Consider the following 14,347-nt stretch of genomic DNA (forward strand, 5'->3'; position numbering starts at 1 on the left):
GAATTCATGAGCATTTCAGGGGAGAAGAGCTGAAGACTGCTGTCTTAACCGGCTGGAAACGCTGATGTGAATCAGGCAGGCAGCAAGGTCAGACCTCTGCTCAGAGACAAAACTGGTGTGAAAGCACTGACCAAAATGCTGGAAAATGAGCTGGGGAGAAAAATGCTGGTGTTGCACCTCCCAGGGGAGCACTTAGCTGACTTAACAGGTCTTCTCCAAGCCTGGATTCTAGGGTGCTGTACTATCACTGCACAAAATAACAGCGTGCAGGGGAAGTGCATTTATTGCTTCTTTTCTACAAGCACGCCCCAAATGAAAGACCTGAGAGTCTGCTGGAACAGTCTTCACCAAGCAAAGAGGTTTTAAAAGGCTCTTTTTATAGAACCACAGAATGGTTTGGGTTGGAAAGGACCTTAAAGATCATCTTGTTCCACCACCCCACCCCCCACTGCCATGAGAAGGGACACCTTCCTCTAGAGCAGGTTGCTCAAGACCCTGTCCAGCCTGGCCTTGAACAGGGTGTTGAGTCCATCATCAGTAAGTTTGCAGATGACACCAAGCTGGGGGCAGGAGTTGATCTGCTGGAGGGTAGAGAGGCTTTGCAGAGGGACCTCAACAGGCTGGACAGATGGGCAGAGTCCAAGGGCATGAGATTGAACACATCCAAGTGCACACTGGCCACAGCAACCCCAGGCAGTGCTACAGGCTGGGGTCAGAGTGGCTGGAGAGCAGTCAGGCAGAGAGGGACCGGGGGGGACTGGTTGACAGCTGGCTGAACATGAGCCAGCAGTGTGCCCAGGTGGCCAAGAAGGGCAATGGCATCCTGGCCTGCATCAAGAATAGTGTGGCCAGCAGGAGCAAGGAGGTCATTCTGCCCCTGTACACTGCACTGGTTAGGCCACACCTTGAGTCCTATGTCCAGTTCTGGGCTCCTCAGTTTCGGAAAGATGTTGAGTTGCTGGAAGGTGTCCAGAGAAGGGCAACAAAGCTGGGGAGGGGGTTGGAACATAAGCCCTATAAAGAGAAGATGAGGGAACTGGGGTTGCTTAGCCTGCAGAAGAGGAGGCTCAGGGGAGACCTTCTTGCTCTCTCCAACTCCCTGAAGGGAGGTTGTAGCCAGGTGGGGGTTGGTCTCTTCTCCCAGGCACCCAGCACCAGAACAAGAGGACACAGTCTCAAGCTGCACCAGGGGAGGTTCAGACTGGATGTTAGGAAGAAATTCTACACAGAGAGAGTGATTGCCTATTGGAATGTGCTGCCAGGGAGGTGGTGGAGTCACCATCATTGGAGGTGTTCAGGAGGAGACTTGATAGGGTGCTTGGTGCCATGGTTTAGTTGATTAGGTGGTGTTGGATGATGGGTTGGATGCGATGATCTTGAAGGGCTCTTCCAACCTGGTTTATTCTATACTATTTCCAGGGAGGGGGCATCCACAATGCTGACAATATCCTCTAGTGAGTGGGTGGTCACAAACAGGTGTTGGTTCTGACACTGGCCCTGCTTGGGAAAGATTGATTTCCAGGACCAAGAGAGACCAGTGTCAACTCTGGTACCCTGCTGCTGAGCTCACTCCCAAACACAGCTTTCTTTAGAAGGAGCAGCAGCTGTGCAGCCTCTCAGCCCTGACAGGGTGACTCTGTTGGGAAGCAGAAGCTGTGGCCTGAGCCCAGAACACAGCACTGAGGAGTCTGTAACTGCAAGGACTGCACAAAAGCAAAGACAGATACATCTAGAGCCACTTCTTTGCCCAGTGTGCTTAGCTGGCTTGCTTCCAACGTCCCTGTCCACCATCCATCATCACAAAGAATCACAGAATCATTAAGGTTGGAAAAGACCTTTAAAATCATCAAGTCCAACCATAACCTAGTGCTGCCAAGTTGTCACTAAACCATGTCCCTCAGCACCACATCTACACAGCTTCTAAATCCCTCCAGGGATTGGGACTCAAACCAAGCACTGAAGTGTGCAGCCCATTTTTCTCAGGGGAAGTCAAGTGCATCTGAGCTCATCCAAGGCCTCTGCCCATCACACCAGCCACCTTGCTGCTCTTAAGGGCTGACAGCACCCGCAGCACATCTGGCCAGGCACACAACCAGCAAGCCCTGCGCCGTTCCCTCCTACACAGCCCTTGCCAACCAGCTGGAAGCGGCAGAAGGCAAGGACTGGCCCTCTGGAAAAGCTCAGCACCCCAGTGACAGCATAACCCAAGCTCCATTTAAAGAAAGAAAACCCCCACTTCTCACTGTGAAAGGAACAGACAGCTCTGTGCAGAGAACACATTCCAGTCCCCTGCACTATTGATTTCCCAGTGAAAAGAGACAAGCTAATCCTTTAAAGTTAGTTGCTTCAACCTGTGGTCTTGCAGTTGCTCCACTATTGCATTGAGGGCTGCCTCTCCCACCCAGCCCTGGCAGCAGGGAGCCTTCCCTCTTGGCTTTCTTTACTCACAATGCAATCAGTTTCAAGAAAAGCCAGAAAAACCACACACCAGAGCCTGAACTCCAGCTCCTGGGTCACTAGGACAACAAGTTAAGGTTCCACAGAATCACCAAGGTTGGAAGAGACCTCAAAGATCATCAAGTCCAACCTGTCACCACAGACCTCGTGCCTAAACCATACACTTCCACAGCACCACACTCCTCCACCTCTGCTCTTGCCAGGTCAGGAAAAACACAACCCCTCTTATTCACAGGGCCAGTGATGAGCAGAAGTTCCCTTTGCAGTAGAAAACACAAGGGGTGTGGGGAAGACCAGAAGAGCCAGTTTATCTGTCACAGGCCTATGACGAGTTAGCAATTGAAAGAATTTATTGACAAGCCCACAGAAGAAGGATGGCCCAGGATGAAAGAGGCAGGATTTATGCCATATTAACGAGGCTGTGTGCCAATTTCAACCTTATTAGTTTCACACTAACAGATAGCTGAGAGCTGCCTTTCCCATCCCACATCCAGACGCCATTTATCTGAAACAAACTTGGCTCCTGTCCTTCTTTAACCACTTCAGAGCAAAGCAACAACTTCACTGACCTTACTTTTTGGAAGCTGACTAGATGAGATGCACAAGAAGAGTCTGACCAGCCTCTGAGACTGGGCTTTTAGCCAAGCCAAGCTGTATTTCAGAGGCACCTGTAACAAACAGTTGGGGCTATTGATATTTATGCTTAATGCGGTACTAATTCCTCTGCTGCCACAGCAATGCCTCAAAGCTCAGGTGCCTCTACAGCACAAATGGTACAACATTCCAGACCCTTGAGAGGCTTTTCCCTCTTTTGAAGGCTTTCAGAACTGCATCTCTGCACAGAAGGCATTTTTTAATGTGGGCACATTCGTTTCTATTTCTAACTCTGTACCACAATAAACCACTTCAGAGCATTTGTGGGAAGGAAAATAATGCAATTATCTTTGGCAGGAAGGTCTTGCCAGGACTCACTTCTTACAGGATCTGCAGGGTGACATGTCAACAGTCCTGCTGTACTCTCACTGCAAACTGGGTTAACACAATCATGTTACAGCTTGAGTGGTTCAGTTAAACAAGGTGATGGCTTCACACCGGCAGGGTAAGCTTCCAGCAGCTTTCCTTCCTTTCCCCTGGGAAAAGCACCCCAAACCTTCCTGATTGATGCGCTGTGAAATCAGCCCTCCCTGCTCCAGCCACCTGCCACTGAAGCAGCTACCTTCCCCATTGCTGCTTCTCAAGGTCTCTAGACACTGAGACCTGTAAGAATAAATATCCAGGAGACAGCAGCTGTGACCCATTTATTACCGGATGCTGCTGCAGGGCACAGCTGAGGAAGGCAGGGCAGAGGAGAAGCACTTGCTGCAGAGGGAACACGAGGAGCAAATCCAGGTGTCCTTGGAAGAAGCACTCTGCTTGCAGCACTGCTCCAGATCTGTCTCTCCACCTCTCAGCTGGCGAGAGACAGCTTAGATCAAGCCTGGATGTTCAAGTACTGCCACGAGGGCTGCCCTCACATCGCTGCTGGGAGGTAAAAAGGTAAATCAAACACTGCCCCCCCCCCCAAAGAAAGCCCACCATGGAGAGAAAGAGGCCACTGGAGCCTCCTGCACTGAACAGCCTGACAGAACTACCCTAGTGCAGACAAATGTATCTGGAAGGATGTGTTTTGACAGCAAAGATCAGAGCTACCTTTGCCCAGAGCAGGGGCTGCACACACACGTGGCACAGGCAGGAAGGAGAAGCGCTGAGGAGGGAAGCAGAGCACAGTACACCAGCGGCACAGGGTGCAGCGCTCCAGCCAGCGCCAGAGAGGCAGCAGAGCAGCGAGGCAGAGGCTCTACATCAACACTTACCAGTTCAGCCCTGCACTCGCTGATTAAGTTCTGCTGGCACTGAGCAATTGTCCCTGTCCTCAGCCTACCTCCTCAGCCCCCTGCGCTGCCTCCCGCGGCCGCCAGCCCGGCCCCGCTCCGGCGGCTGGGCGTTCTGATCAGAGCGTCGGGCTGGGGTGACATTGTCCCCTCCTGAAGAGGGCCGGGAAGGGCCCTGCAAGCCCTCTCATTTTATTCACTGCACAAGCACGTTTCCAACTGGGATAATCTCCATTAAACCATCTGCGCTCCCATCCTCGGCCGGCCCGCACCCGCTGGGCTGCCTGCGGTACTGCAGCATCTGCGAAGCGGCAGCAGCGGATGCCACGTCCCCTTCCCCAATCAGCTCAAAGCCCAGCAGAGACTCAGACAGAACAGATGCACCTGGTGGCTTTGACGCGCTACTGAGCCAGGCTACCAGGAGTACCTGTGCCAGTGCCTCTTCTGAAAGGCACAGGGCTCCCCTGGAGGGTTGAAGCCATTTCCTCTCCACCCTGGGAAGGCACCGTGCCCCAAATGGCCAGGAGAGGGCTGAGAGGAGAGGTTTTAGCTACAACGGTGCAGAAGAGAGGCACTGTTTGCCAGGTCATGAAGGCATTTTGGATCAGACACTCTGAATGGCTGCTGATCCCCAGGATTTAATCTCTTCTTTATCTCAGGATCTGCTTTCTAGAAACAGGGACTATCATGTCACATTCGTGCAGTACTGGAACAGAGCGACAAGGAAGTGTTGAGAGACCTGAAATTTAAGATCTGCTGCCCCTTCCCCTCAGCCTCCCCAGAAAACACCCAGAAAGCAGGACAGAGCAACTGCATCAAAGTAAATTCACCACGGAGCAAACCTGAGCCTGTCCTTAGCATTGCCATCGAGGCAGCCAAGGGACTCAGCAGTCACTTGGGCTGCTGAGGACATGGCAGCACAGTGAGGAGCTGAAGCGAAGATAGAAAGCCATCGATTTGCTTTATCTGCAATCAGTGCCTGCCTTCAACAAGGACATGGGGCCATCCAACACGTGCCTTCCCTCCAGCTGACTTGCCCTGTGTGCCCTCACAGGGGTGGGACAGCATGGCAAGGTTCACCTTTTTAACCTCCCAGCACTCCTGTCGTCCCAAAGAGGAGGCAAATATTAGCAGCAAGTGATGGGACAGGCACAAAAACCTATGTCAGTGCTTCCTGTGCTTGCCTTCACTTGGTTTTGGAAGCCCTTATCTTCCAAGGCAATTTACAAACAAGCAGCAAGATAACCATTTGCTCAGACAAAGGTTAATAGGGGCCCAGTGGTCTCTGAAGGCTCTGCAGTCACACTTAGGTGTGAAATTTCGGAGCAGCAATAAAGATGCTGCCCAGACAAGCGAGTCTCAGGAGAAGAATTTAATCTGTCTAAATATTCTCATTATGTACATAGCTTTCAGTTCCCATTCACAGTGATCAGAGCAGACAGCTTCCAGAGGCCTTTTTGGACAATACACCGTGAAATAGGATTTTTTACATCAGTCATTATTCCCCTTCTCCACCTCCAGCTCAAAAAAGTCAATGTTTGAAGTGGGTTTTGTTGAAAAGAAGACCTGGTATTGGGAGAGAAAGAGCTGACAGGAGGAAGGCAGCACAGATCTTTGGCAGACTGGTGGGACTTGGCATCAGACAGCTCCCATTGGCATCATTTTCCCAGAAAACCTTAAATAGATTATTTCTCCTGGTAGTCCAAAAAAAGGCTTTCTGCGGGGTCAGGCACAGAGGAAGAAATATAACACTACATCCAGAGCCCTGCTTCACTGGAATGGGCAAGAAGCTCTAGTTACAATCCACCCATCCTGCTCCTAAAAGTCACTTATACCCAAAGAAATTAACAAGATGAGATGAGAAATACTAGAGGCCAGCATCTAGGACAAGAGGGCTGATCCAAAACCTCAGCTGCTTTCTTTTAGGATCGCAGTGTCCATCTGTCCCCTTGCCACAGGGGAACGTAGCCTGCAAAGAGAGACCTTGTTTGTCCACTGAAACGTGGAACCTGTATTATTCCAACAAGCAAGAACTCCAAAAAGAACAAGTCAGGAAAACAGAGCAAGTTCTTGAGGGGTATGATCCCCTGGAAGCAAGGGAGCAGCTCTGCTCTTGATGCATCCCATCCCTCCTCACTTCTGTTTTCTCCCCTTCAGACAGGCAGGTCACAGCTTTTCTGACATCTTCAAGACTGCACTTGAACAAGAAGCTTGGACAAAATTTGTAGAGACAGTGACAGAGTTTTGCTATTACATTTTTCAACTGAAAGTCACAGAATCATAGAAAGGACCTTAAAGACCATCTAGTTCCAACCCCCCTGCCCATGGGCAAGGACACCCCCTAATAGATCAGGTTGCTTAAGGCCCCATCCAGCCTTGCTTTGAATACTTCCAGGATTGGAGCCTCTACAACCTCAAGTAACTTCCTCTCCCTGTGCTTTCATCCCCAGGCCCCTCTCAAAAAATTTAAGAGCTTCAACTACTGATCTGCCAGGGGAAAAGTATTAATCAGCACAGACTCATCACGGGTAGCCCAAACCCCAGGCTTGAAGGTGGTGTCAGCCCTGTGGGCCTGAATGTTTTATAAGTTATTACATTCCTCTCTGTGGAGAACATCATTTCTTTCTGGAGAATAAAACCACCCAGGTCATGCAGAGTGAGACTAGCAGAGCTGGTGGTACAACAAGTACCAGTTTAATCATACAACGGCCTAGGCTGGAAGGGCCCTTAAGAGATCATCTACTCCAACCTCTTCAGCATGGGCAAGGACACATCCCAACTAGACTCAGCTGCTCAAGACCTCATCAAGTCTAGCCTTGAACACCCTCAAGGAGGAGGCATCCAAAACCTTCCTGGGCAACCTATTCCAGAGACTCACCACCCTCCTACTGAAGAACCTCTTCCTAAGATCCAGTCTAAACCTACTCTCCCTCAGCTTAAAACCATTCCCACATGTCCTATTGCTAGATGCCCTTATGAAGAGTCCCTCTCCAGCCTTCCTGTGGGCTCCCTTCAGGTATTGGAAGGCACCTCCAAGGTCTCCCAGGAGACTTCTTCAGGGTGAACAACCCTAGCTCCCAGCCTATCCTCACAGCAGGAGGGGGTCTCAGCCCTCTCCAGGCTCACTCCAATAGCTCTGTGTCCTTAGAGTCATAGAATCAATAAGGTTGGAAAAGATGTCAAAGATCATCAAGTCCAGCCTGTCACCCAACACCTCATGACTACTAGACCACGGCACCAAGTGCCACATCAAATCCCCTCTTGAACACCTCCAGGGACAGTGACTCCACCACCTCTCTGGGCAGCACATTCCAATGGCTAACTACTCTCTCTGGGAAGAACTTTCTCCTCACCTCCAGCCTAAACTTCCCCTGGCACAGCTTGAGACTGTGTCCTCTTGTTCTGGTGCTGCTTGCCTGGGAGAAGAGACCAACCCCCTCCTCCTTATGATGGGGACTCCAGACCTGGAAGCAGTGTTTGAGCTTCAGTCCCACATTCACGCAGGAAGAAGTTTCACAGCCCTTAACAAAGCTCCCCTGACTCAGAGTTGACACTGACACCCAGGACCCTCCTGAACACAGCTGCTGTGGGACTGCCCCACACCTCCCAGCGACCCAGCGCAAACTGCTCCGTTCCCCCCCAGACAATCCTTCACAGTATCACCAAGGTTGGAAGAGACCTCAAGGATCAAGTCCAACCTGTCACCACAGAACTCATGACTACACCATGGCACCAAGTGCCACATCCAATCCTCTCTTGAACACCTCCAGGGATGGTGACTCCACCACCTCCCTGGGCAGCACATTCCAACGACGAATGACTCTCCCTGTGAAGAACTTTCTCCTCACCTCCAGCCTAAACTTTCCCTGGCACAGCTTGAGACTGTGTCCCCTTGTTCTGGTGCTGCTTGCCTGGGAGAAGAGACCAACCCCCACCTGGCTACAACCTCCCTTCAGGTAGTTGTAGACAACAATGAGGTCTCCCCTGAGCCTCCTCTTCTCCAGGCTCAGCAACCCCAGCTCCCTCAGCCTCTCCTCACAGGGCTGTGCTCAAGGCCTCTCCCCAGCCTTGTTGCCCTTCTCTGGACACGTTCAAGTGTCTCGATGTCCTTCTTAAACTGAGGGGCCCAGAACTGGACACAGGACTCAAGGTGTGGCCTAACCAGTGCAGAGTACAGGGGCACAATGACTTCCCTGCTCTTGCTGGCCACACTGTTCCTAATGCAGGCCAGGATGCCATTGGCCTTCTTGGCTGCCTGGGCACACTGCTAGCGCCTGTTTAGCTGGCTGTCACTCACCACCCTCCGGTCCCTTTCTGTTTGGCAGCTCTCCAGCCACTCCAACCCCTTCCCTCTTTCTCAGGCAGAGCTAGAGGGGGGAAAAAAAAAGCCCTGAAACCCTTGTCTCAATTACTGAGCAGGGAGGGATTAAGCACTACCAAAGACTTTGCAGATATTTATTCTCCAAATCCACGAGAGGAGAGAAGCAGAGGGGGGCGGGGGGGGAAAGCTCCTCAGAGAGTTCTGTACACAGCCAGCAAGTCGACTGCTTACACAGTCTTAATTTTTTAATTTCTCAAGTCCTCCCCACAATTATCTTCATGAATTATAGACACAATATCCCAGAGATGCAGGCAGTAATTAATGCATGCCTGCCTTTCTCTGACTAGCTCCTTCTGCTGGGTCAGGGAGAGTGATTGAAATTCAGGGAGGAAATCTTCAATCTTCTGGAAGTTTTAAAGAAACAGACCAAGCCACAATTTAATAAGGCAATAATATTTCTCTTAAATAATTAACTAGGCTTTGACAGTGCCTAATATTTCTGAGGCCCAGCTCTCACTTTTGTAATAAGGCTGGGACAAGTGCATGAAGGGATGCGAGGCGCTGCAGGTCCAGAATGTACCGAGCGGCAAACTTGCTTCAGAGGGTCTTTGCCCCTGGATAAGAAGCATAAGAAGGACACAGAACTGCTGGAGCGGGTCCAGAGGAGGCCACAAAGATGATCAGAGGGCTGGAGCCCCTCTGCTATGCAGACAGGCTGAGAGAGTTGCAGTTGTTCAGCCTGGAGAACAGAAGACTCCAGGGAAAGCTTAGAGCAGCCTCCAGTACCTGAAGGGGGCTACAGGAGAGCTGGGGAGTGACTGTTTACAAGGGCTTGTGGTGATATAGGATAAGGGGCAATGGCTTCAAGCTTGAGGAGGGCAGATTTAGACTGGAGATTAGAAAGAAATTCTTCAGAGTGAGGGTGGTGAGACACTGGACAAGTTGCCCAGGGAAGTCCTGGATGTTCCCTCCCTGAAGGTGGTCAAGGCCAGCTGGACAGGGCCTTGAGCATCCTGGGTTAGTGGGAGGTGTCCCTGCCTATGGCAGGGGGGTTGGAACTGGATGATCTTTAAAGGTTCCTTCCAAGCCAAACCATTCCATGAGTCTGTGGATTTCTCTGCACCCACATAGCCACCTTCACTCTTTTTTCTTAAGATTCTCACTGAGACCCTCAACAGAAGCCCTCCTATGCAGCACTGCCATACCTCCCCCTTCTCATTCTGCCCTACTGCCATCTGTCTCCAGGTACAGGCACTCAGCTTCTCCCCTGCTCAGAAGTGGCATTTATCATCCTTTGGGAAAAGCCTTGATTCCACAGCAGCACCAGAGCACAGTAATAGATGCAATAGACCATCTTAAACTAGACAGAAAGCCATTACTAAAGCAGCATATAGCACTGGATGTTGCTTAAGAGAGCTGTTTCCATCATCTCTCAAAAAGCAGATTCTCCTGCAGCATAAACAATTTTATCCACATAAAGCATGTACTGAAGACAGCTTAATATACTCAACTATATTGACAACAATTACCTCAAAGCAGGAATTACTTAGCCAGCCACTGAAAAAACCCCACCCTCTGGCATGGACTTATCACCTGCTTAAGCAATATATAACTCCACAAGAAGGACAAAACCCCAACTCAGAAGCACAAGGATTATTCTGATGGCTGAACTGCAACTCAGCCAATGTCCCCAAGCAGAGAGAAAGAGAGAGAGAGAGGGCATTCAGCCAAAATGGTCAGACTGAACTGACTGAAGCTTCACACCTCTGCTGTTCACTTGAGCCACATCATCTCCACAGGCCAAAGTCCCTCCCCAGCAGAAGTGAAGTTGAACTGGAATCCCGGTTTCAGGAACTCACCAGGTAGAGCCTGTAGGCATCAATCCGTCGAATTGGCCCCCAGCACTTGTCTGTGTCGTTGTACTTTGTGCCATCTCCAACGCTGCAAGAATGGTTGCCAGTGGCACTGCTGGGAAAGGAGGGAGAAACAAAAGACAGTAATTAACTCCTAGCAGATGTCTTCCTCTCTCCTGCATTCAAGAGAGAGGAATGGTCAGAGGCCTGAAGCGTTCATTCCTCCCCTCCCTCCCTGAACACTGGGCTGTGTGGCAGAGCAAGTCACCGAGCACTGTACAGTGAAAAGGTAAATTCCTGACTTGCCTGCAGTTATTTACAAGTTTGGGCAGTTAGCCCTCAACCCAGCAAGTCTGGGTGATACACAGGGCCCTGAGGATTTTCATTTCCATGTCTAGAGTCCAAATCCAGCACAGCATAGATTCGATCGAGCAAATCTCATTTGTTATCTGTTTCTTTGAGAAAAAGTGGTCTCAGTCCTGAGCTAAATCCATGCAATGTCACCACTCACTGCTCACAGACTCGGTAAGCATCACACCTCTAATCTAAAGAGACAGAGAAGACAAAATATTGCACAGAGTATGGCAATCAAACTGGTAAGCAACAGGTCCCACATCTGCAAGGGTGCTGAAGCTGGAAGAAGTACTTCAGACCTGAGGAGGACTCTGAAATCAGGTCAGCTACTTTTCAGGCAGGCAGCTGGCACTGAGGTGGGGAATCTAAACCAACTTCACCTTCCCACCCACAAACAATGAGCTGTCCTTGAGTCATTTCTCCACTCTGCTCTTGAGAAAGTAGAGCTGATCCCAGTCAGACTTCTCACCCCATCAAATGCCAAGCCTGCTCTCTTCTCTGGTAGCACACAACCCCCCAGCAGCAAGCACACTCACCAGGTCACTTGCATGAGAGAGACTGGAACAGCCGCCGCGTAGATGGCCAGGTCCCCGTAGAGGTAGATAATTATGCAGAAATAGAAGAGGTTGACACCCACTGCAGGAAAAGAAAGTGTTGTACAGAGACAGCAGAGCACACAGAGGCTCTTAAACACTGCACTTCAAAGCCAAAGGCTTCTCAAGGTCTTAAAAATAAATCACTATTTGCCTCCACAGCTTACTTCTTTCTGCAGCCAGCTCCACCCAAAGGTGCCAGCAGCAGCTTAGGGAACTTGGCCACAGCAGAACCTGATGGGACATGAGCTGCCTCAGAGCTCAGCTCTGCCTCGGCCCTCTGGTTCAAGCCCATCCTCCAGTGGCTGGTCAAGGCCAACAGGTCTCACATAAGTCATCTGCCAGTTGAAGCTGTCAGCTCAGAGCAGCCACAGGCAAACATCAAGCTGGTGCTCACAGACGTGGTGCGAGCGCAGCTTGACAAGCAGTGAAACGAAAGAAGATGCTTTTAGTCTCTGTTGATTCCAACCCCTCTGCTTTGCAAACCTGCAGGACCTTCACACTGGGCATTTGGCCCTGCAGAGATCAGATTCCACAGGGCTGAAATGGAGCTGCTTTGGGAGATTCCTTATCAACAGCAACTTGAGCCAAGGCTCAAACCTGCAAAGCTCTGAAACTGTTTCTCTGACCCTCTTACCCTACAGCCACAACCTGTGCTATTCCTGCCCCATACTTCCCCTTGGCTTTTTTCTGCCCTGCCTTCACCTAGGAGATTAGAAAACCCAGTCTACCACAAGTTAATTGGGTGCAGAGCCCAGCCTTACTGGGGCACAAGAAGACAGTGCTGTGGAGGGCTAAAGTCTGCAGGGATAAAGAAATGCTTGATGAGATCCCAGGATTCTTTTCTTCCAAGCAAGTCAGTATAAATCACACCAAGAAAACCAGACTGGTACATGTTTTAGTTCAAAGACAAGTGAGCTGCAGAAAGAAAAGAAAAGAAATGAAAACAAAAACCCCTCAGATTTATTTCATTTAGAAAGCTGACACTGAAAGAAGACAGCCCAAGGAGCTTGCCCATATTTTCAGGTTGTGATGCTGCTGTCCAAAACCTGGGTCCCATGCCTGGTGTGTGAGGAATAATTGACACACAGAGTCGAGAGGCTTGTTTTGTTCCAGCTCTGTGCAGACAAGAGGGCTGGGTGGCAATCTGCAAAGCTAGCACATCTAGTTACAGCTACCCAGAATATTTACATGATATAGGATACATAAACACTCCTAGTGGTGGTAGAAGCACACTCTTACTTGATAACCATTCTTTGCTTGGTTGAAAGTGTCAGGTTCCACACATTGGCCACAGCAACCCCATGCAGCGCTACAGGCTGGGGACAGAGTGGCTGGAGAGCAGCCAGGCAGAAAGGGACCTGGTGGTACTGGTTGAGAGTAGGCTTCCGCAGCACATGAGCCTGCAGTGTGCCCAGGCAGCCAAGAAGGCCAATGGCATCCTGGCCTGCATCAGGAATAGTGTGGCAAGCAGAAGCAGGGAGGTCATTCTGCCCCTGTACACCGCACTGGTTAGGCTACACCTTGGTCCTGTGTCCAGTTCTGGGCCCCTCAGTTTAGGAAAGATGTTGAGTTGCTGGAAGGTGTCCAGAGAAGGGCAACAAAGCTGGGGAGGGGGTTGGAGCACAGCCCTGTGAGGAGAGGCTGAGGGAGCTGGGGTTGCTTAGCTGGAGAAGAGAAGGCTCAGGGGAGACCTTCTTGCTCTCTGCAACTCCCTGAAGGGAGGTTGTAGCCAGGTGGGGGTTGGTCTCTTCTCCCAGGCACCAGAACAAGGGGACACAGCCTCAAGCTGTGCCAGGGGAGGTGTAGGCTGGATGTTAGGAAGAAATTCCTCATAGAGAGAGAGACTGGCCATTGGAATGTGCTGCCCAGGGAGGTGATGGAGTCACCATCACTGGAAGTGTTTAGGAGGAGACTTGATGGGGTGCTTGGCGCCATGGTTTAGTTGATTAGCTGGTGCTGGGTGATAGGTTGGACTTGATGATCTCAAAGGTCTCTTCCAACCTGGTTAATTCTATTCTAGTATAGGGTATTCTGAATGTCCTGTGCATGCTCAGTAGGTTGGGGTCTTTACTTGAAGGTAGGTAACAAGTTCTGGAAGTGTGATTTTTGCACTACAATGAACTAAACTTATCTACAGGACAGAACTTGAGCAGTTTACACAGAAGCTTATACAGAATTAGCCAGGCTGGAAAAGACCTCAGAGATCATTGAGTCCAACCTATCACCCAACACCATCTAATCAACTAAACCATGGCACCAAGTGCCTCAGCCAGGCTCTTCTTAAGCACCTCCAGGGATGGTGACTCCACCACCTCCCTGGGCAGCCCATTCCAATGGCCAATCACTCTTGCAGTGAAGAATTTCTTCCTAACACCCAGCCTAAACCTCTTGTGGTGTCTCTGGCCCCAGGACCAGGTGAACCTCCTTGTTTCTTGCTTGGAAGTCTGCTTGCTTCTTATTTTCCCTGTTTGAAAGGCTCTTCTGCTGAGCATTCCAGCCTAGTCCCTTTCCCCAAGGCCTGCTCTTGGGGAATGTGTCCTTCTGGTTTAATTTTTAACCTTTCACCAGTGCCACCTGATGCTTAATCCTAATGCAGCTTGGGCAAATCAGTTCACCTCTCCAAGCCTGTCACAGCTATCCAACAGGGCTGGCATTATGGCAAGAACATGGGCTAACATTCCTATGGTGCCTGCATGCCCCAAAGTCTCACCATGCTTTGTCATCACACTGCCTGGATTGTCAGGAAACATCAACAGGCATTCTCCTTCATTTAAATCAATTATTCCATGTGCTCAGCATAAAACATTCCCACAAAAAAAGGCTGCATTGGGAAAGCAGCAAGAAAACTTTCCTGGTCCTTTCAAGCAGCACACTAAAGCAGTGCTCTGGAGCTGG

The 14,347-nt window shown here is 50.4% G+C and overlaps 1 protein-coding gene across 2 annotated transcripts in view; it reads right to left on the reverse strand.

Annotated features, from left to right (window-relative positions):
- Positions 1 to 14,347, reverse strand: part of TMEM104 (transmembrane protein 104) — a 59,118-nt gene that overhangs the window by 29,623 nt on the left and 15,148 nt on the right. Inside the window, exons 7-8 of one of the 2 annotated variants that reach the window (XM_054170869.1) lie at positions 11,393 to 11,492; positions 10,509 to 10,617 (exon numbers count right to left, since the gene is read on the reverse strand). In XM_054170869.1, coding sequence (XP_054026844.1) covers positions 10,509 to 10,617; positions 11,393 to 11,492 — 209 coding nt within the window. The remainder of the gene's footprint in view (positions 1 to 10,508; positions 10,618 to 11,392; positions 11,493 to 14,347) is intronic. The other variant, XM_054170870.1, reaches the window with a different exon arrangement.

This window comes from Dryobates pubescens, chromosome 20 (genome assembly GCF_014839835.1).
Source record: "Dryobates pubescens isolate bDryPub1 chromosome 20, bDryPub1.pri, whole genome shotgun sequence".
NCBI classification, from domain to species: domain Eukaryota; kingdom Metazoa; phylum Chordata; class Aves; order Piciformes; family Picidae; genus Dryobates; species Dryobates pubescens.